The sequence below is a fragment of the Dysidea avara genome, chromosome 1 (assembly GCF_963678975.1).
Source record: "Dysidea avara chromosome 1, odDysAvar1.4, whole genome shotgun sequence".
NCBI classification, from domain to species: Eukaryota; Metazoa; Porifera; class Demospongiae; order Dictyoceratida; family Dysideidae; genus Dysidea; species Dysidea avara.
In genome coordinates, this window is record NC_089272.1 from 44937387 (window position 1) to 44960201 (window position 22815).

The following is a 22815-nucleotide window of genomic DNA, read 5'->3' on the forward strand; positions in this document are numbered from 1 at the left end:
CTTCATGTCTGAAGTCTTCAACTTTTATGGCTACAATGCCACAACAGCATATGTATGTAGGGTGCATATTGTATAGGTTTATATGTTAGAAGTTTTAACACATACAGATCAACGATAATGGAATAATCAGCTTTGGTAGCAGCTTTGATGAAGAACATACTCCACTTGCATTACCATTACAAGGATCTCTACGTACAACACGGATGGTTGCACCATACTGGGCTGATGTTGACACCAGAGGAACTGGAAATGTGTTTTATCGTCAGACCACTAATTCTAGTCTCCTTGCTAGAGCAACCAGTGAAATAAGAACAGCTTTTCAGAACAACATTACAATTACCAATTTGGTGATTGCAACATGGGATGCTGTTGGCTACTTTGAAATAAATGATGATAAAGTAAGTTATACTCTAAAGTACATAATTTTGATAATGAAGTGTTTGTGTTGTAACTTTGGTAATGAGAACTATTGTGCATATGTTAGCCAGAGACAAAAATCTCCATTGTAATGGAATTAGTGTATTCAACAGCTAACAGCTTAAATAAATTCACTTCATACCTTTACTACAACACCATCAACATCCCCCACACAATAGAAAAATAATTAAACTAAACTCTGGGGATGCTTCAACTTTATGAGTTGTTGCAAATTGTCAAACTTTTAACTACTACAATGTTTTCTAAGGTTAAGACTTTCCTATTTGTGAAGAAACTCATTATTCATCAAACCAGATTTGCCACAGTGTTGCTTGGGTGTAACTAATCACTGGACTGGGCTGCTGGACTGGAACACTGGACTGGACTACTGGACTGATATATTTTTGGTTTTTACACATTCTGAGGTTGGTTTTGTTGAGCCTTGCTAGCTAAGGGCCTTCAGAAAACTTGCAGTCTGCTACTAAAATGATGAGTGTGAGGAGTGGAGTAAGCTAAAACTGACTTCCCACTACTTGTTATGCTCTACAACATTTATACACTTTTTAGTATTGTGTTTTGGAGATTGTAACACATATAGCAATAGCTAGGGACCCGCCAATTATGCTCATAATTTTACCTATTATGCTATGCTGCACTGCTCAAATATTTACCTATTATGCTTAAATTTATGCTCAATACTTACCTATTATGCTCAAATTATGCCCAATTATTTATCCCTCAGTTCTCATGCTCTGCTAATAATTTCCAGTTTATGGATAAATAATAAGTGGCTGAAGCACAAACTTACTTGTCAAAATGCGTATCACAGAAAATATCGATATACTCTAATAGAACAGTCAGCTATGTAATTGTTCTATTAGAGTTACTGACTGTTCTATTAGAGTATATCGATCTTTCCGTGATAGCTATTTTGATAAGCAAAAATTCATACTATTATACAAATACTCAACCTATTATGCTAGCATTATGCTCAATGCTTTCAGGAACCTATTATGCTCATAATTATGCCAGCATAATCGGCGGGTCCCTAGCAATAGCTGACCAAAAAATCATTTTACTATATTTGTGCTACTTATGAATCCTTGAACTAAATAGCTCAGTCCCCTGGACACAACCTATCCTTCCTAGGATAATCTATTGTAGTTAAATTCATCCCTACATGCAATATACAAACTCATTGCACAACTGTAGGGTTTTTCTGCTATCGTGATTAGTTCTTACATATGCTGGTTGGTGTACTATAATATGCGACCAAATTTATTAGCATTGTACAAGCTTGCTACTATCTCTATCGTTGGTTAACCATAACTAGCACATTCCCTGCAGCATACTGATAAGGAGTATAGTATGTACTGTAGAAGAACATAATAGATGTAGTAGTAAGTTTTTGCTTATTCCACTCCTCACACTCATCATTTTAGTACCAGACTGCAAGTTTTCTGAAGGCACTTGGCTAGCAAGACTCAATAAAACCAACCTCAGAATGTGTAAAAACCAAAAATATGTCAGTCCAGTAGTCCAGTCCAGTGTTCCAGTCCAGTAGTCCAGTCCAGTGATTAGTTACACCCTTGTTGCTTTCTATAGACACACGGAGTTTGATATAATTTTGATATGCATGTTTTCATATCCTTATAGACTAACTCATTTCAGTGTGTACTAGCCACTAATGGAGTAGAGTCATTTGTAATATTCCTATATGCGCATGGGAGAATAGAATGGACTACGGGTGATGCATCGGATGGATTTCTCGGACTTTTGGGAACTGAAGCCCTAGCAGGAATCAATGCTGGTGATGGGATGACTTCCATCACCATTTCTGGCTCAAGAACACCTGACATCATTAATATTGCTGAGACCAGTAATGTTGGAATGCCAGGAGTGTATATATACAGAGTTGATCCAGGTAATTATATGCACATCAGTATGTGTGTATATAGTAGATACAACCATTATGGCTACACTGTGTACGTATTTGCTTCTTTCTGTATATACAGTGTATGTACAATCACCCTACACTGCATGGAGTAATTTGCTTCTATACAAATACTGTAATAACAACAGGTTTTCTGATAGTGGCTCATTATTTGAAGACAGCATTAGGCAGGTTGTGTATTGTACACAAATGATACATTTTGAGATACAAATAGATTAGACATGTTTCACTGTAGTTTGTTTTACTAGACAGCAGTACATGTAACTTTTCCGAAACACCTGATGTTTATTACGTTTGTATAAGTATTTGTCATCCATGTTCATGTAGCTAGTAACAAACACATACTAAATAATCTAAGTGTTTTATTGACAATTTGTCTGCACTTGGTCTCACCTCACTGTTTTAATATGTGACCTGGTATGACAAAATCAGTACAGTCTTTCCCGGCAGTTATCAAAATTGAGAACCTGGATTCTAGATATTCAATATTGATAACTGTAAACTTTCCATTTATTAGCTAATCTTCTTGAACTTTGTCCCCATCATCGTGCTCTAAGTTTGCAAAGCTTCAAGTTTCTAACATACTCACAGGACAAATCATTATTTTCCAAGTGGTGTAAACTTAAGTCATGCACATAATAACAATACTGTAATTCTGTTTTCAATTTCCTTGTTTAACATTTTGTTGTTACTTTCAGCTGCCTGCATACCAAGAAATCATACATGTTTATCAGAGGTAAGATATTGTCTGATATTTATTCATAATCTTACTTTTGTATGTTTTTGTTTTATATAAAGGTTGTTATAATCTTTTAATATTCTTGTTTGTGCAGTTTTATGAGTTTGGGTTATCAGTAAATGACAGGACAGTACCATCTGATATTACACGTGGGGATGGAAGTTCATTTATCTCTATGTCTGAAGTCTTCAACTTTTATGGTCGCAATTTTACAGTTGCATATGTATGTTGGATATTTTTATGAATTAAGTTTAAGTATTTAAACACATACAGATCAATGATAACGGAATAATCAGCTTTGGTAGCAGTTTTGATGAAGAACATACTCCACTTGCATTACCATTACAAGGAGATCTCTGTTCAACACGGATGGTTGCACCATACTGGGCTGATGTTGACACCAGAGGAACTGGAAATGTATTTTATCGTCAGACCACTGATCCTAGTCTCCTTGCTAGAGCAACCAGTGAAATAAGAGCAGCTTTTCCTAGATCTATAAATGTTACAATTACAAATTTAGTGATTGCAACATGGGATGCTGTTGGTTATTTTTCTCTTAATATTGATAAAGTAAGTTTAATTATTAAAGTGTATACAAGGATAAATTTGTCATTTTGAACATGTTTTCACATCATTAGACCAACACATTCCAGTGTGTACTAGCCACTAGTGGAGTTGAGTCATTTGTAATATTTCTATATGCTGATGGGAGAATACAATGGACTACTGGTGATGCATCGGATGGACTTTTTGGACTTGGTGGAACTGAAGCTCTAGCAGGAATCAATGTTGGTAATGGAGTAACTTCTGAAACTATTACTGGCTCAAGAACATCTAACATCATAAATATTGCAGAGACCAGTAATGTGGGAATACCAGGAGTGTATATATACAAAGTTAGCACCCCTGTAGGTAAGTATTTACCCATACAGTTTATAATGCAGTTGTTTTATGAGCAATAATCAAAGCTTTATACAATCATGTTTTAATAGCCCAATACATAATACTGTAATAATTCAAATTGCTTTTTTTTAAAGCTGTGAGTTCTGGTGGAGATGGTAGTTGTGGAGATGACACTAGCTCATTGTTTTTTAGAATTCCTATAATTGGTGGAGGTGCTGGAGGTGTTATATTTACCATTCTAATAATTTGCTGCTTGATATGTTGTGGATGCTGTTGCAGAAGGTATTGTGTGCTTTAATATGTGTGTCTCTCTATATACTGTACTACGGCTGTAAGGAATGTACAGTCTACACAATTATAACTGGAAGTTGCTGAAATACTGATGGGTTGTTCATACATGTAATTATTTGTTAAAGTGTATCAGAAACAAGAATTTTAAGCTCGATAAAGTTGCTCACAAACAAAGTTTGCATTGCTAATAAAAATAGTTCAATTTCATTTTTATTTGTGCTTGTTTTAGCACTGCACATTTCCACCTGCATAAATACTCAACAAATCATCATTTTACAACAGTAAAACAAAAGTTGTCTTCTCAGCTGTAACATCAATGGGTAATTGACAGTTACCAGGGAAGCCTGTACCACCTGTCCATGTATTACATAATGGGTGAGAGTTGACCTGTGGGATGTGGTGCAGTCTCCCGCAAGTTACTAGCCCTTCCCCAAGAGGTTTGCCTATACTGGTTCACAGCACCTGTCAGTGGGTATCATACAAGTATCACAGTGCTGGTTCACTGGGTAGGTGGCCTTGCTAGCTAGGTAACCAAAGGCTTGCTTTTTTACTTTGTGTGTGTGTGTGTATGTGTGTGTGTGTGTGTGATTGCGTTTCACAGTAGCTTTGTTTTTAAGTTGCATTATACTTAAACTTATATTAGTATCACTGATACATACACTCAGGCATAATATAGAAAATATGACCAGAAGACAATTTAAAGTTGCATCTTCACACAGGGGAATCAGATTTAGATTGAAAAAATTCACCAACAATTATTCTTGGAGCATAATTATGAATAGATGCCCTGATAAATCAAACACAATGCTACCATGATAGCATAGGCATAGCAACATATTTTTAGATACACTGTAGGGGGCTCTGTTCCAGCAGTGTGTAAAGCATACTCAGCATGCAAAATATTATCTCTCTAAGGGGTATGGGGGCATGCCCTCCACAGGTAAGTTTTGAAATTTTAGCCTTCAGAGGGAACTTTTCCACACTGACTCATCTGACTGCTCTATTAGAAAAACTGACTGTTGTATTAGAATATTTCGATCATTTTACAAGTATCAAAAAAATCTATAGGGGAGCTGCAGCCCCCAAGGTTGCTATGCCTTTGCATGATAGGCCTGTGAAAATGTATGTCAAAAGAAAGATTTTAACACCAAGAAAATGTGTTACTAAGAAACCCATATGCTGTACCAGCAGGGCCTATGATAATAGTCTGACAACTGACAAATTCCTAACAAATTTCCCATATTCTGACCATAATATTGGATTTGGCCTTCCTTTCAAAGTGTAAGTGTCTGAGCTGTGCATTACTACTAACAATAACTACCAGCTGGTTGCTACATTCTTGCAAACCAAGGAGGGACCACAAATATACCAATGCCAACCCCTCTGCTGTGCTGAAACCACATAAAGTAGCTATGCAGCAGTTTTATGGCTGTGACAAACAACTACTTGTCAGCACAACAGGTATTAGTACAGCACTAACAGCGTATTGGTGTGTCCAGTCAACTTTATGTTTGTCTGATCATTTGTAAGTTTGTCAGGAAATTTGACCTGACATTTAAATTCTTATCTTAAGCCCTGTACCAGGATATTATGCACTTACAGTACCTGTAACCAAAAAGTCCAACTTTTAAAAAAAGTATGCACTAAATGGTGTGCTATAGTAATGAAAAACTTATGCTATTGGCAGGATTTGAACCCATGACTTATCCACAATACCCACATGTGAGTTAGGCACTCTTAGACTACTAACTCAACTGTTTATTATAGCATAGATTGGTGTCTAATTTTCAGCAATCAAAAGTATATTGCTAAGGAAATATTAATAATTTATTATGATGTACACTAATATAGCCACAATAGCCATTACATGTTAGCTGCATGCATATTAAATTTGGGTTGCTATTCTCTATGTTTTGTTGTAGGTCTAAAAGAAGAAAGCATCCAATCTCAAATGGATCACTGCCATCTATGACTGTGATAATGAATGAACAGCCAAGTGTGCCAGCACAAATGCCTAACATCACTGCTGATGATGCTGTACATACTGTTAAATTTGCAAGCAAGTTTGCAAAGTCATTTTTGTAAGGAGTAGCTACAAACTGAGCACTAAGAAGACCAATGTATTTAATACTGCATAACTATTGACTGTATGTATGCATGTATACTCTATATTAAATTTGATTTGATTATTGATATTATACTGATAATTATACAGTACATATAATAGTTAGGATTTAATATTTTGTTAAGTCACAGCAAAGTGTACCTCCATGAATTGATCCTCACGTTATCAAGACAGTCTGATTGGAAAGCGTACCACTAAAGTTTAGTATACATTAGCTAATTGTAACCTAATGAAAGTTCTAGATGTCATAATAACAGTACATACATTTACATAACATACTGTAGTTATGGTTTTCTGTACTTATTATTCCTTGGGATAACCTTACCTTGTGATTGTTAATGATGTTGTACATACTTTCTTGTAGTTGTAGATTAAGGAATGGTTTTTACAGTAATAACACATTGAATCACAGTGAGTTCTGTAGCTGTTGATCATAAGTATTTGATAACCAAGGTTGGGATAGCCAACTGGCTGCTATAGTTACTGACAGTGTGTAGAGGTCCCAGCAAGTCCATGTAATATTTTGAAGAACATTGTTAGCTTTAAAAGTGTTCTTTGGTCAAGTAATGGCCACGTAAGTTTATAACATGTTAGTTATACTGCTGTAGTAGAAAAAATTCATAATAAAGTGAGCAGAACTCCATTGCACTTTTCCTATCTGGTTTATCTGATACTGTAAATGTGGTGACCACACAGTAGCTGTGTATTCTAGTATAGGCCTACCAAGAGATATAATACAGTTGGATTTAACTGATCTAGGGCACCTAAAAAACTTTTGCTGTAAAAATGCTTTTGTTATAATGGCTTTACATATACTTCGTTGACGTGTTCTTTCTATGTTAGATGTTCATCAGTTATAATTCCTAGGTACTTGGCTGATTTATTTTGCTGGTTTCCTTGATTGATTGATTTGTAACAGGTATAGGCAGCTTGTTGCTGATAGTATCTTGGGGAGCTAAAATATCACAGCTCCAGTAAAACAATGTACAATTTTCTGTACATTTGTCTTGAACCATAAGATGTATAAATCAATAAATTCATTTATTATTTGGCTGTTGATATTTAGCTGGTCATTGCTATTAAAAAAACCGTGACATGAAAAGGTATAAGAAACAAAGAAAAAAAGAACCAGGATGTCCTGGACCAGTACCCATGCCTTACCGCTGTACCACTGGTGCTTGCTGCCCGGCTACTTCTCTTGTTTTAGTACTATCTAATGTTACAAAATACTGTACTATATAGCCTAACCCTACCTAATGGCTAAAAACTGTACCCTAATCGGCTAGTTGCGTGTCTTCCTAATCCTAAGAGCACTGTTCCTAATCTTAGAAGCACTGTTCCTAATCCTAGAAGCACTGTTTCTAATCCTAGGATGTCTGGATTCAGTGGAATGGTGGACTGGAATGGTGGAATGGAATGGTGAACTGGAATGGAACAGTAATAAATAATTTCACCCAGTACTCACCTCTTTATAAAGTCCACCTTCTAACAAACAGCACTTCTTTATAAAGACCATTTACTTTAATGTTTAAATTGCTGCTATCTTGTTGTTTTAGAGTGTATCCCCATAGGATGGTCTTATTGATCAGTTGTGTGCCACCTGTTAGAAAAGTCAAAGTGATATCTGATTTGTAATACAGCCCCATACAAAAAAACAACATGTCCATGAAACTAAAAGTAACTGATGACTAAAGGAGCTAATATCCAGTGGCATAGCCAGACTTTTTGCCATGCCCGAGCACTAGGCGGGCAAGCCAGGCCATTCAACTCTGTGCAACACACATACACTTGTCCATCTTCATATGGATAACACTGAATAGACATTTTAAAATGTGCTGTGCATCACTACCTACGTATATATATTCTACCTACACTAACTGTAAGCTTATGACCTTATACTATATTGCAACCACTAGCTAATTATAATGTGCCTTAATACCAGACTAGCAGGGAATTTGAATGAAAGCATGGAGCGCTTATAGTACAGTCGATTGCACGTGTGTTATAATTAATTTGAACATTGTGTAGTACATGAATTCGTCTGGCCATAGATATATCTTGGGGTTTATAGTAGTCTCGCATAGCCAGACCTCTTTTTTCTTTCTTTTTCATTTGGTATGCTGGCTTGCCCGGGTCTGGCTACACTACTGCTAATATCTGGTAAGACCAAGAAATGAATGTTAATACTGGCAACTAACTATTATATAATTTATAAAAATTTGGTCCTTTATCATTGATTCGTGCAGTCTTGCTGCATTTCTAATTAATTCCCTGGATCTTTTAGACTAATTGGCAAGCAATTTGGCCACAGTTTTTCTCCTCTACAATGACTATTGAAAAAGGTACTAGCCAAATTGAGGAATGCAGTCAGACTGCACAAGTCAATGACAAAAAATCAATGTTATATAGATTTTTGATTATAGGTACATAGTTGCCAGTATTAACATTCATTAATTTCTGGGCCTCACCAGACATTAGCTCCTTTAGCTGCCAGTTTCTTTTAGTTTTGTGGACAAATCTTTTTGTACAGCCAAGCTGTTTAAATCAGATATTACTCAGGTTTTTCTAGGCATGACATGTGGCACACAATACATTGATAAGACCATCCTATGGGGATACACCCTAAAACAACAATTTAGACACTAAAATAAAATGGTCTTCACAAAGAGGTTGTTGTTAGAAGGTGGTCTTATAAAGAGGTGAAGTGAACACTACGTGAAATTTCTTAATTACCATTCCATTCCAGTCCACAATTCCATTCCACTGAATCCAGATGCCGGCCAAGCATTTTTCCTAATCCTAGGAGTGCTGTTCCTAATCAAAAGGGTGCTGTTCCTAATCTGTGTTTCTTAACTGTAGGGTCAAATTCCAGTAATGTTTCTACAACAAATGAATAAATAAATAAATATTTGCACCATGACCGGTGACTGGTTAAATATCCGCTTCGTTGTTATTATTATTGGGTGTAAGTTACAGTTAAGAAGGAAAAAGCCTGTAAAAACTCATAATCAAATGGATTACTTTTACTCCACGGACTGGACTGGACTGGACTGGAAACAGCTTTTAAACAATAATCCAGGAATTATCCATCTCTTGCAACATTGGAGACACCACTATCGAGCTACAACTGCTACTGCTGGCTCTTCCTTACAAATCAAGACACTAGCGCATGCACTAATTAATTAGAATACACTTACGATATATGCCGTACTAGCAGTGATACAGCGTGATAAAGGCTATTCTTGTAGCGTAGATCTTTTCCTTTATTGTTTTAGCACTAGTGTTACAGCTGTAGAGATGAGCCAGTAATTATTCTTAGCAGGTAGCGAGGTGGCACCACGGGGCGAGGTGCTGGGGCTATGCAAATAATCTGGCTCATCACTACAACCCTAACGCTAGTGTTAAGTACTGAAGCAACAAAGGAAAACATGTACGCTACAACAATAGCCTCTGTCACGCTTTATCACTGCGAGTACACGTGTATCGTAAGTGTATTCTAATTGATTAGTGCATACGCTAGTGTCATCTGACTTGTAAGGAAGAGCAGTACGAGGCGGAGTACACGTGTATCGTAAGTGTATTCTAATTGATTAGTGCATACGCTAGTGTCATCTGACTTGTAAGGAAGAGCAGTACCAGCAGTTGTAGCTCGATTGTAGTGTCTCCAGTGATGCAAGAGATGGATAATGCCTGGATTATAGAGGATATGCATGCTATATTATTCGAAAGAAAAATGATCAATTACAGTAGTGCGGCGACGCTTTCCAAAAAAAGTTGACGGTGAACGACTACCGAAATTTTGTGAAAATCCCATACATAAGTTAGTCTCGCGTGCCAGACGGTTTGTGTGGGGGCGGCAAATAAACCGTCTGGTCACTGTTGCACACATTCCGGGACCACTGCCGGAATGTTGGCAGAACCAATCAGATCGCTTCGCGCACTCTGTGACGAAACAACCACTAATAATTCAAATTCTTAGTGTAATAAAGAACTGAATCTCGGCTACAGATCACTTTTTCGAAAGTTTAACAACGCCATGGGCTTAGGATCTTTGTTTCCCTAGTACAGGGCTCTTAAAAGCGTTCGTATAAGAACGATCGTGGTTCGCTACGGATTTGTGAAACGACAGAATTGTCGAGGAAGACGTTCAGTAATGTTTCGAATACGTCACCAGGACATTACCAGTACAATTATTGTCTTAGTCTGCTCAAAGAGGTGATTGGAACGATTATTGCATCATCCTTGGCGCAAAACAATGCCGTGATGTAATCTAATTGCATTCCAGTGAGTTCACGGAAAGTGTGCAACAGTGACCAGACGGTTTATTTACCGCCCCCACACAAACCGTCTGGCACGCGAGACTATACATAAGTATGGGTAGCTAATGCGGCTCAGACTATAACTCACCACTAATGCTACAGGCAGGCTTTCTCTCGCCAGGTGTGTTACCTCCTAGATAGAAGAAATCACCTCTCCGTAAGAAACGCTGATAACTTCGCTAGGACTATAACTCACCACTAATGCTACGGGAAACCTTTCGCTCGCCAGTTATACTATCTCCTGGGTAGAAGAAGTCACCTATCTGTAAGAATCGCTGATACTGCCACGCTATGAATCAATTCGCACTTAATTCACCGTCAAAAGATCACGTGCTTATTAGAATGTTTTCGGTATGCATATTGTCTATTGTTTAAAGCTGTTTCCAGCTTAGTCCGCGAGTCCAGTCCAGTCCGTGGAATAAAGTACAATGGCGGATCCAGGATGGGGCATTTGGGGCAAATGCCCCCCCCCCCCCTTCAAGAAATTGCATACAAGATCGAGATACTCTAATAGAGCAGTCAGTTACTCTAATAAAGCAGTCACAATGTTCATGAGGCAGTGTAGCTTACCTATGAAGCTATAAATAGGATTTTATTTTACATAACAGACGTGATATATTTGGTAAAGGATCACTAGCTATTATTGTAGTGACCTTTTTTTTTTTTTATCTTCAACTGTTTTTCAGCAAGGTGCCCCCCTCTTTCCAAACTCTGGATCCGCCCCTGAAGTAAGCCTAATCATATATATATATGTATTTTTTGAGAGACAATGATAATATAAATAAACACTTAAACAGTGGGCAGAGAGGCAACCAGTCCTGGAATGATGGTATTTTTGCCATTACATAAGTAGCATTGCCACGTTGAACATCAATGGCAACCTTCTGAATCAAAAATTGGGTGGCCCTATTATCACCAGGCTGTTCCATCACCCGGGAACCTATCTGCCTCACTAATGAGTGTGCACATGATCCCCAAGCACCCAAGGTCTCAACACATAAAGGGGAGAAGTGAAATGATGGAATCAGAGAAGAATACTTTCTGCACTTAGCTGACTCTGCAGAGTTTGCCAGCCAGCTGGCACCACTTGCAAAAGTAGATAAATTAGATGGGCCAGGGTGTCTGAACAGGTAGTAAAGTCCCAGAGCAAGGGTAAGCTCCATGACCAAGGAATCAATGACATGCCATCTGGCCTCTTACCATATGACACACACCGACTGGCTCCAAAACAGCAGGAACACCTCCAGACACCAGAGCACGACGAATAGTTTCATTCACTGCAGCATGCCGAGGAATACGGCCTCCACTAGCCTGCATGACAAACCGTGAGTTCCAAAAACATCAACTTTACTGCCACAAACACACGTATGCTCGACAACGATGGGAACACCGAGACGTAGACCAAGAGCAGTCCTCAAAGACTCATTGTCCAGCTTAGTGCCCAAGGAAGGTACAGGTAGAGCACCAAGCCATGTACCAGACTCTGAGGAGGAAACTGACAGTAGTTGAGCCTTTGTTCTAACATCAGAGGCAGAGTCCAAAAGAGATGAAAAATGGTGTTCGTAAAGCAGTTCGTCCCAACTATGTTGATAATGTCTGCGGTCTTCAGGGGCCATAGGATATTCAGCAGACCATTGGTCAAGAGCCTCGTGGAGGAGAGAAGATTCAAAAGTTAAACCGGAAGGAGTCAAGATGGAAGAAACTAGTTCGGAGGTACTATGAAGGGAAAAAAGATAACTGGGCAGACTTAAATCAATAGCACTACGGATTCCCAAACCTCCTTTGGCAGCAGGGAGAATAGACTGAGCCCACACAGAAGAACTGATGTTTATGTTGGTAATAGTCTGGAGGGAAGTGCGGATTAACTCATCAAACTTCTCTAAAAGTCCAGGAACCCTCCAGGATGGAGAAGCGCGCAGGACAGCGTTGAAACCGGGTCACTACTGCTGAGCATGACCCGGATGACCCACTGACCCGGATTTGACCCGGATGTGACCCGGATTAAATTAAGCCGAGGCGCGCAATAAGAGCTATGTTTCGGGTATTCTCGAGCGGCTCAGGCGGCGAGACTACGTTTTGAGCGTTCGATTCGTGTTGAGTAAACGAGTAGTTATGTTATAACTAAGCCGGTAAGTTTATAATTTAAAATCAGTCAGTGGGTTTGGTTCCACGTAGCTACTGTGAGTTTACAGACAGCAATTGGGTGTGGCTTCGTACATACTTAGTATTGCAATTTCCCAATATATTAAAATGGGTGTGGCTCACAAAAGTAATTATCCTGCTGCAAGACTAGACCTAGACTATATACAACTCATACATTAATCGATTAGTGGGCGTGGCCCCACGTAAGCTTGCAGACAGAAACGGACACAGTTCATGCTACAGACTGTACTTACTAATAAATGGGCGTGGCTGAGCATATGTTTGTAACGTGATAAGTGGGCGTGGCTCACGAAAGAGCTAAGCGACTAGCGTTTATAAGTTCCACGTCGTCAAACGATCAATTTCGTTTCTCACGTGATCCAATCCGGGTCAGACCTAGTCTCGCGTAGCCAGACCCTATTTCTCCGTACGGCGCTTATCGATTGGAAATTATAAGCGCCTGCTCCGAAAGCAGGCGCTTATAATTTCCAATCGATAAGCGGAGCAGGCGCTTATAATTTCCAATCGATAAGCGCCGTGCGGAGAAATAGGGTCTGGCTACGCGAGACTAGGTCAGACCCTGATAATTTGTAAACCGGGTCAGACCCGGATGACCCGGAGAAAATGTGACCCGGATGACCCGACCCGGTTTCAACGCTGGCGCAGGAGATAAAGGAGTTTGGGGATGGCAAAACAATGACGCAGCTGATAAAAGGCATCATGAGCAAATAAAGTCTCCAGACGTGAACTAAGAGTCTGAATACATCCAAACTTGGATTCGAAACTTGAAGGTAGTGCATCAAGAGTAATAGGGGAACCCAACAAAGTCACCTCTGAAGAACCAAGGGAACGGACCCCAGGTGCAACAGATTGTAGTTCATCAATAAAGGGGGTGGAAGATGCACCTGCAATGCATACTTCACATTTGGAAAGGTTCAAGGAGAGTCCCAGGGAAGAAGATTGTTCCAGAATATTTGTGAAATCTGCTAGAACAGACTGTGGTGAGCCGCCGAGAGTGCCATCATCAAGATAGCAAACATTAAAAGTTGATACAAGCTCACTAGCCAAGGAATGGATGGCTAGACTGAAAAGAACTGGACCCAAGGGGTCACCTTGCTGCACACCAGTAGCAGATGGAATGATGGAATCACCAAAAAACAGGTGAGCTGAGGTACGATAAGCAAGCCAGACAAAGGGAAATAAACAACTAAACTTCTCCCTCACAACGTGAAGAAAGCGGTCACGCCTGACGCTATTGAAAGCACTGCGGTAGTCCACCTTGAGTAGAACTAGTGGATGACTGTGAGTACTTGATGACAAAAACTTACGGGCAGCATGAACCGTATATATATATATATATTTTTTTTTTTTTTTTCCCCGGGCTGGATGTACTGCCCTTGCCTACCACCCCCAGCACCAAGGAGCAAGCTTAAGTGTGCTGGACAACTGAAAGGAGACAACTAAAAGTCCCTAGGGCCAGCAATATGGCCCATTTCCGGGGAAGCATTGTTGGAACAATGAAGGATGGATCGTGCTCCCCGGATGCACATTGTAGCTAGCAGAACGAAGCAATGAAAATGACAGTGTGGGAACATTATTATATATTTGACCATAAATTTGACCATATTTGACCGAAGCAATGAAAATGACAGTGTGGGAATATTATATAATATATATATTTGACCATAAATTTGGTAGCTAACAATGTTTTACGTATCGAGTTATAGCCATGCCATGATGCATGCATGCGCCCAATTTTCAGAGTGATTTGATTGAGGGTTAATTAAACTTAATTTCCTTTTCTATGCGCCTGCTGAAGTTTTCAGAGTGAGAAGATCGTTTTGACATAGATTATATATTCCCTACTGAAGGCATGTGGTGTCAGTATCGCGTGTTCTCGCTCGCACTAGGTGAGAAATCCATTATACATTTAGAAATCTTGAATTAGATTCGTTCCGGTCCATTAAATTATTAAATTACCAGTGTTGGGAGTAACGCGTTACTTATGTAACGCGTTACGTAATATTATTACTTATGTGGTAACAAAGTAATATAACGAAATACGCTATAAAAACAGGTAATATAACGCAAGCTACTTTGCTTACAAATGTAACGCGTTACCTAAGTAATATAGTTACTGTAACGAGTCTAATATTACGTAATATTATTACTACAAGTAACGAAGTTACTAATCTCGTTAGTTATCCTCTGAGTAACGCCTAGCCACAACGAAGTAACGAGGCCTACTGAATGAAGCTTATTCACCAGCTTCTTACTTATAACCAAAATTTGCATATTGTCCAACAACGCAATCATGTCACCTGATAAGGTGGTAGTTTCACACGTGACAGCTTAAGGCTGTGGACACAAAGTAATATAATATGTAATATTATTACAGTTACTTTATTTTATGGGTAATATGTAACTGTAACTAAATAGTTCAGTTGCAAGTAATATGTAATATGTAACTAGTTACTTTTACAAAGTAACTTGCCCAACACTGTAAATTACCAAGCAATCAGTCGAGTTTTCTTTAGTCACACACCGAATATACTCTGCACTATTAAGCCAACGACCAGTTTGTACCATTTGCCTGCTAGTTTAGCCGTACGGAGAATATCTGTTTACAGTTTACTAACAGATGAATCGTCGATCGACCCGACTACAAATCCCATTTTAGTAAATTACCGGGTTCTGTTCAGTGTAGCCACAGGCGTCAATGAGTGTAAAAGTGATAACAATTAGTGCTTGTGGTGACAACGGTATTAACTAAATTGTTTACACTTGTGAGCGGTAGCTACAAATGCGTAGCTGAGCAATTAGCTAAACCGACTGCGAGTAGCTACGTCTATAGTTAGCTAGCTACCTCGTGATGCAAGTGGCTAGTTAGTGTTGCGAGACGTGTGCATTATACTGTATAGTTGTTCTACTGAGCCTATAGTGTGAAGAGTGAGCGAGAGTGAAGGGTTAAGGAAAGTTTGGAAACTATGTTTAGCCTATCTACTATTCAGCTGTTGATCCTTGTTAGTGGAGTTACACTGAACTGTGGAGAGGAGGAATTAGACGAGAAGCCTACTTGTATACATGACGAGGTACAGTTCTAGCTAATAGACAATTTGTTATCAAAGTGTGAAAATAGCTTTCCATGACTCAGTGAGTAACCCCCCCCCCGGGATAATTAACAAGTTACAAATTCCAGTGGATTTCATCTTCCTTTTATCCCTATGCATAAGCTATATGAAAGTGTATCAATCATCTTGTTACATGCTTGCTTTAAAAAATTGCGTAGATACTAGCACACAATGTTCACATGTGTGTACTATGCATACCAGTATAGCTACTAGCTAAGGCCACTTATTGTTTGTCTCTCTCGCCCTAGCTTTGCACGTTTTTACCTCTAATTCCATAATCTCATTGTGTTTAATGAAAGTTATTAAGCTAAGTTGCTTGCATAGTTGAAAGTAGGCTAGATAGACCGAATTGAAGTCCCACCTCAATATCAGGACAAGGGTGGATCCAGGGGAGGTTCAAAAGAAAGGAACACTATCCGCAACTACTGTATATAATTATCTTAAAGTAACAGTATCTTCAATTTACAATTGAAGGGGTCAGCGGCAAAAGGGGACAAGTGCCATTTGAAAATTAGATGACCATGTGATGGGCATTAAGCAGGATTTTGTGACATAGTAGAATTCTGGTAATATTTGCTAAAAATTATTTTGAGACTGCTATGAAAATGTTAGTTAACGTCATATTATTTCAGCTGTTTCTGAATCTACAGCTTATGTTTAGCTTCTGGAACCAAATCTTGAGTGGCTTTTGAGGAATAATGTGCCACTATAGATTAATATGTACTGTAATAATATTATGGTATAGTATACAACAATTGAGTTTATAATTTTAAAAATCATGTGAATAAAGTTGTGGCTGCATGTTGCTGGGGACCAAGTCACCACTGGGTCTGGAAAGTTTTTCTGCATTTCAGTTACATGTTTCTGACTCCCTGTATTCACAGGCTTTATACCTTCTCATGGGTCCCTAGTGGGATAGCATTTACAGAACAGAATTACACCTAACAATTGAAAAAATTGTTTGCACTGCCTTAAACACACCATCTACAAGTTTAGAAAGTAATAGGGAAAAACATTTATCCACTGCAGATTGCTGAAACAGATCCATACATTGTGGACCTTTCCAATCAGTATGGAGGATTGAATAAGAGACAGACTTCAACAATGAACCACTCCAGTATCAGAATACATCCAGAATTTGTAAATGTTACTCCTTCAGCTACCACAATTTTACAAGGAACAGATAGTATACTGTTTCGCAGTATTAAAACTCTAGAGAGTATTTTAATGGTACATCCTGTGCAGGGCAACTTCATCATACCACCAATGTGTACTGAATACACTTCTGGAGTCAATGAGGGTAAATGTAGATCACCTCTACCAACTCAGAGTGACTATAGATGTAGAGACTTTCTTGATGCAATTCCTCCATCATACATTGGTGTCAGAGAAGTTTGCACATCACCTAATTCAACAACATCATGTACTCTACAAGGCCCTAATGGTACTGGAATTCCAAACACTGACTATTTGTTGTTTGTGTCTACAATATCTTCTGGTAAGCTTACAGTATTTCTTGAACTGTACATGTTGATGAGTTTTATCTATTCATTTTAAAGCAGTATAATAGTACTACTGTACTGTGTATTAAAGTTTACTTAGTTACCTGGATAAAGTGTGGCATGCACTTGTCTCTTACATGTTAGGGCAGAGCTTTCCTACATATTGTATTACAGGTACAATACAAGTAGCAACAATGTTCTGTGTTTAACTCAAGGTACAGTTTTCTTACCATGACCAATGCAAACTAATTTTGCAACCATTGCATGTAGCGGCAAGTTATTTACAGTACTTGAAAATTAGGATCTTTCATTGAAGGATTAAATTAGAATCAAACTAGCATCCTGATACATTTTGTATTATACTCAATTTTAAGCTTAGAACACTACGCTACCTTATTATACATTTCAAATTTATTTGTAATGTTTGGAGTTAAGTATCGTGTTTCTATATTTATAAACTGTTTAAAATATTTTGTCAAAGCTAGTATCTGACGAAAATTAATCACGCAAAAAAATTTTGCCAACGTAATATTAGGCTGAGAAGTTGAATGAATTCAGTTAACTGCTTTCTGGCCACCTGGATCGAAGCTTAGCCATTGGCATTTCAAGAGTATGTCTTTGTTTCAGTATTTTAATATATAAATCATGAGTGGATCCCAGGGGAGAGCTGTCCTTGTCTATTTCACCGCCAGCGATAGCGTTCAGTGGCAATGATGCCATGCCATATGACAAGACCCATTAAATGAAGTATGTATACAAATATGCAAATTGCATGGAATGAGTTTTTAACTACAGCAATTCCATGTTCACTGCTTGAGTTCGTGACGGACAACTCTGAACGTGTTATAAAGACTTTTCTAGATTCTCTAGTGTTTCCACAATGTTATGATTATGATTATGATTACTGAAAAACACAGTTACAAACTGATATGTTGAGGTAAGGAAAAAAACATTACAAATCACATAGATGAGAGTCAGTTATAATTTATCTAAAAATACTTGTAAAGATTGGGATTCTATTGTGTCAGTTGGTAAATTGTTCCAATCGCGGATAGATTTTGGGTAATAGCTGAATTTATAATGATCTGTTCTAGCAAACGGAATCTCAAAATGTTAGCTGATCTCGATCTACCCACCCTGCAGAACAGAAGGAAAATTACAAATGCTGTATACAATCATTCATCATTTAGCTGATATTCACCACGTTCACTGCTTGAGTTCGTGACGGACAACTCTGAATGTGTTATAAAGACTTTTCTAGATTCTCTAGTGTTTCCACAATGTTAGCTGATCTCGATGCAGAGCAGATTCTGAAGGAAAATTACAAATGCTGTATAAAATCATTCATCATTTAGCTGATATTCCAGATGATTGTTTAACTCCCGTTCCCTCCTTTCTATGAAGTGGCTATTTTATTCAACTAAATACTAGAGTGGACAGTTTTATATTTTCCTTCTTCCCTTCAGTGATTAAACTATGGAATAATCTACCCCAGAACATTGTTAATGCTCCCACATACACTGAGTTTTGTAATAATTTAGACACTTATAATTACACATGTGCATTATAATCATACATGATTCCTGCACAGTACACAATACAATACAATACAACAACTGTCTGAGGCTCGATCTGGGGTGCTGCCTCCATGGAACGGAGATGGCACACTTAAGTTTCACTCTGCTTGTTATTCTGCTTCTTCTATATATAAAAAGGACAGTACAATCCTAACAAATTAATATAATAAGGCTACATACATGTAATTCACTGTTAAAAAATTTTCGTCGCTTGAGGAAACGCACGAAAATTTAACTTGTGAAATTTCTCGCAGCTTATGTTTATAGAAATATGGTACCATGCAGACAATAATGATCTGGTTACAGAGACTTGTGCGTATCAAGGATCAACATGTGGCTTTTCAAAGTTCTAAATGCCTCATTGTCATTGTCTGCAGAAGTGAAGTCCATTAAACACAGAGTTGTAATATTTAGTTCTTATGAGCTATCTATTTCATCCACATGGCCCCAATTGTAGCACTTGTCATTGTAAAATTTTTGGTGAAGCATTAAACTAGGGATGCAACAATTTTATCATTATTTCAGGACTAATGGATATGTGTGGAATTTGGAATTATGCTGGCATTTTGAAGTTAATGGTGAGAAAATTGACTTTAATAGAGTTGTCAGAAATTCTAATAGAACAGTCACACAACTGTAGCACTCCAACAAGGTAGTCACGTAGAATTATGAAATACTTTAATATAGCAACTAGCAGAAAGAATGGAAGAAAATTGCTGATGCATCATTGTAATTGTATAACACAGCAAACTGGTGGCAAAATTTTAGGTATTATGGGCATTTCTTGAAAGGTAATACTGTAGGTGATTATTTTGAATACAGCTCAAAAGCATAATGCTGAACTTTGTGAGCATAATAGCCTCATTCCTTCAAACGCAACTTGTTCCTTATAACCTAGAATACAATATCTATGCTGATCATGTATGCTTAGTGAGTTTAATTTAAGTTGTGTTTTTCATTTTATTAGAATTTTGTACTGGAAATGTTTTGGCATTTGCTTCCACTTGCATGTTGGATGTGAGTGATAATAATAGACCTGTGGCAGGATTTATTAATATTTGTCCATTGGTAAGAGAGTACATACATACACTGAGTACAGTATATATACACACTGGGCCATATACTATTACATCTAGTAGCCAAGGTTACCTGAGACCCAGTCTGCGAAAAGGGGTCTTATAGCCTATCCAAATTGTCAAGTTTGACTAATCATAACTCCTCATGTTTTCAACCTACGTATCACCTTCATATTACACAAATCCACAGTGCTGTGTTAGGGGTATACGGGTACCACATTTCAGGGTGATACCATAATCATAAATCAAGTTACAGGTTGCCAAGTACATGCAATTGAAAAGGCTAAAAGACCCCTTTTTTGCAGACCAGGTCACCTATACTGTATACACACTGTGTGCTGAAATAGTGCAGATGTTTTGTAGCTACACACCGACCACCATTATCATTTTGTTAATTTAATATATTTAAGTTGTACAATTGTTGCATAGGTTATAAATTTTGTCATGTACAGGGGTTGAATTACTCAGCTGACAACAGTGAAACTGCTTATAGGTTACTTTTGCATGAAATACTTCATGCTATTGGCTTTTCTAGAAGTTTATTTCCATGGTAAGTTTGTGTTAGAATACATATTTTGTACATCAGAAATCATTCATGTAGGTTTGTTGACATCAATGGCACTAGCTATAATCCAATTAAGATTATTTCTAGTCCTTATGGATATACAGGTGCATTTGCTGGTCTAAAGGTACTGAAATTTGACCACATAATCTCTACACTTTGCTGATATTTTTGTTAGACCCTAGAATTTGCAAGATCATACTATGCATGCGATTCTCTGGAAGCTGTATACTTGGAAAATGAAGGAGGTGATCTCACAGCTAGGTTAGTCATAGTTAAAGTTAACAATACTCTTTAAGCATCATATATATACTGGATATAAATGATGCTTATTATAACCATTTATGGTGGATGTGCTTGATGGCTCAAGAGTGGATTTATGGAGGGGGATTGCCATGGGATGCTGAAACAAGCCCTTCCAAAATTTTACTATGTACTAGCAATACACAGGTGCAGTTGCACCTGAAGCATACATGGACAAAGGAAAGACGGAAATAACAAGAAGGGAGGAGCTAATCTCTTCTAGAAATCAGCAAAAGGGGTTAAAATTATATTGCAGAGATAAAACCTGTAAACTACGTATGAGTAACTAAGACTAGTGTGTATGCTGAAAATGCACCTCTTCCTCATACGTATAGTAGAGCAGCAAAGTGTGAAAGTTGTATGATTTGTGAGAAACTTTCCATATCATTTGTACTCCTAATAGCATTCATTTTTGATACAGTGCCATCACAGATTTAACCTTTGGTGACCTTTGCAACCATTTTTATACAAAAAAAATGTCATTTCTGTCTTTGTTTTACACTTAAATTTTTATACTAAAAAATTGTCAGTCTCCCTGAGGCATTATTTTACACTATTAAAACATTGTCCAAATTAAAGATGTTGAACTAAGAAACAACTTGACATGTGTTTGAAGTCAATAGCTCATTCCATTCCAAATTAAAGTTATGATCATTTTTATTAGTCAAAAAATTCTTATTTATCTGCCGTTGGGGTGTAAATTACCAAAGAGCAGATAACTTTATAGAATTTCATGGCTAATACAAATTGTGATCCTGTCCAGATACTGTAAACCTACACAGTAAAAAATAATAGGAAGATTTAAGTAACCCAAAAATGGTGGAAACTCAGGTACAATAACTCAAATTTTGTAGGTAGAAATAACTAAAAATCAAGTAAAATAAATCTATAAGCTAAACAATGCCAAAAAAGTTTTATGGTAAAAAGTATACACAAAACACATATATAGGAAAGTAGATTTAACCCACTAAATGTTGCAATTACATGCTCAGTGAGCTATGCTCCATTGTAAATGAGAAGTTGCCTGCCACCAGGAGGTACAGTAGAGTGCTTGTAGAATAGAAAGTGAGCTGTTCTCTGTTGTAGACAAGATGTTGCCTGCCACCAGGAATGGACTGCTTGTAGAATGGTATGCACAAAGCGTATGTATGAAAGTAGACTACTGTTATAAATGAATTAGTCCGGCTTAGCTGCGTGTAGGTGAATTACAAGTGTATATACTGTAGTCTGGTGGATATGCCAGACTTTGGTGCTTTGTGTGTACATATTAGTAGTATATCTAGGTAGTTGCTACTATTGAAGTTGTTTCTACCTTTCTATTTTACTGTGTATAGGAAGTGAATATCCCTACTGTTCTGCAGAGATATTCCACAATCAAAATGCAAAGTAGTAACATTCACTTTTTATTGTTTTACTGTATCTGGATATTACTACTCTGATCAAACTTGTTTCAGTACTCTTTATTGCAATGGTACTACATTGTCCCTACTCTAGTTTAATTTTTTTCTTTTACTTGTTTGTGAACTTTTTTTTTGTCAATTCATGACCACTATTGAATAGCTAGCTACCCTCACATATGTAATACGATTCTAGTTTTAATCATAATCATGAGTGAGGTCATGATATGCAGCAATCATGAATCTAATAATCCAACTACTACCCCTTGAAGTAGTGTCACTCCCAAGCTGGCAAGAAAGAACTTGCTCAAACAACTTTCCGTTGCACTGTGGAAAGTAACACAAAGATGATCTTGAGGTATTGGACTCTTCAGGGT

At 37.7% G+C, this 22815-nt stretch overlaps 1 protein-coding gene across 1 annotated transcript; it reads left to right on the plus strand.

Moving 5' to 3' along the window:
• Positions 1–4: 4 nt before the first annotated feature.
• Positions 5–6415, plus strand: LOC136247015 (sushi, nidogen and EGF-like domain-containing protein 1). The gene is made up of 9 exons (XM_066038610.1): positions 5–52; positions 108–398; positions 2074–2341; positions 3070–3146; positions 3205–3333; positions 3384–3680; positions 3749–4022; positions 4148–4295; positions 6227–6415. The coding sequence occupies exons 1-9, from the start codon at positions 5–7 to the stop codon at positions 6387–6389; spliced, it is 1695 nt and encodes a 564-aa protein (XP_065894682.1). The 3' UTR covers positions 6390–6415.
• The last annotated feature ends 16400 nt before the right edge of the window (positions 6416–22815 follow it).

Coding starts and splice junctions, on each gene's coding strand:
- LOC136247015 (XM_066038610.1), top strand. CDS start 5: ATGTCTGAAGTCTTCAACTTTTATGGCTACAATGCCACAACAGCATAT. Junction 399..2,073: donor TTGAAATAAATGATGATAAA/GTAAGTTATACT, acceptor ATATCCTTATAG/ACTAACTCATTTCAGTGTGT. Junction 4,023..4,147: donor CAAAGTTAGCACCCCTGTAG/GTAAGTATTTAC, acceptor TTTTTTTTAAAG/CTGTGAGTTCTGGTGGAGAT.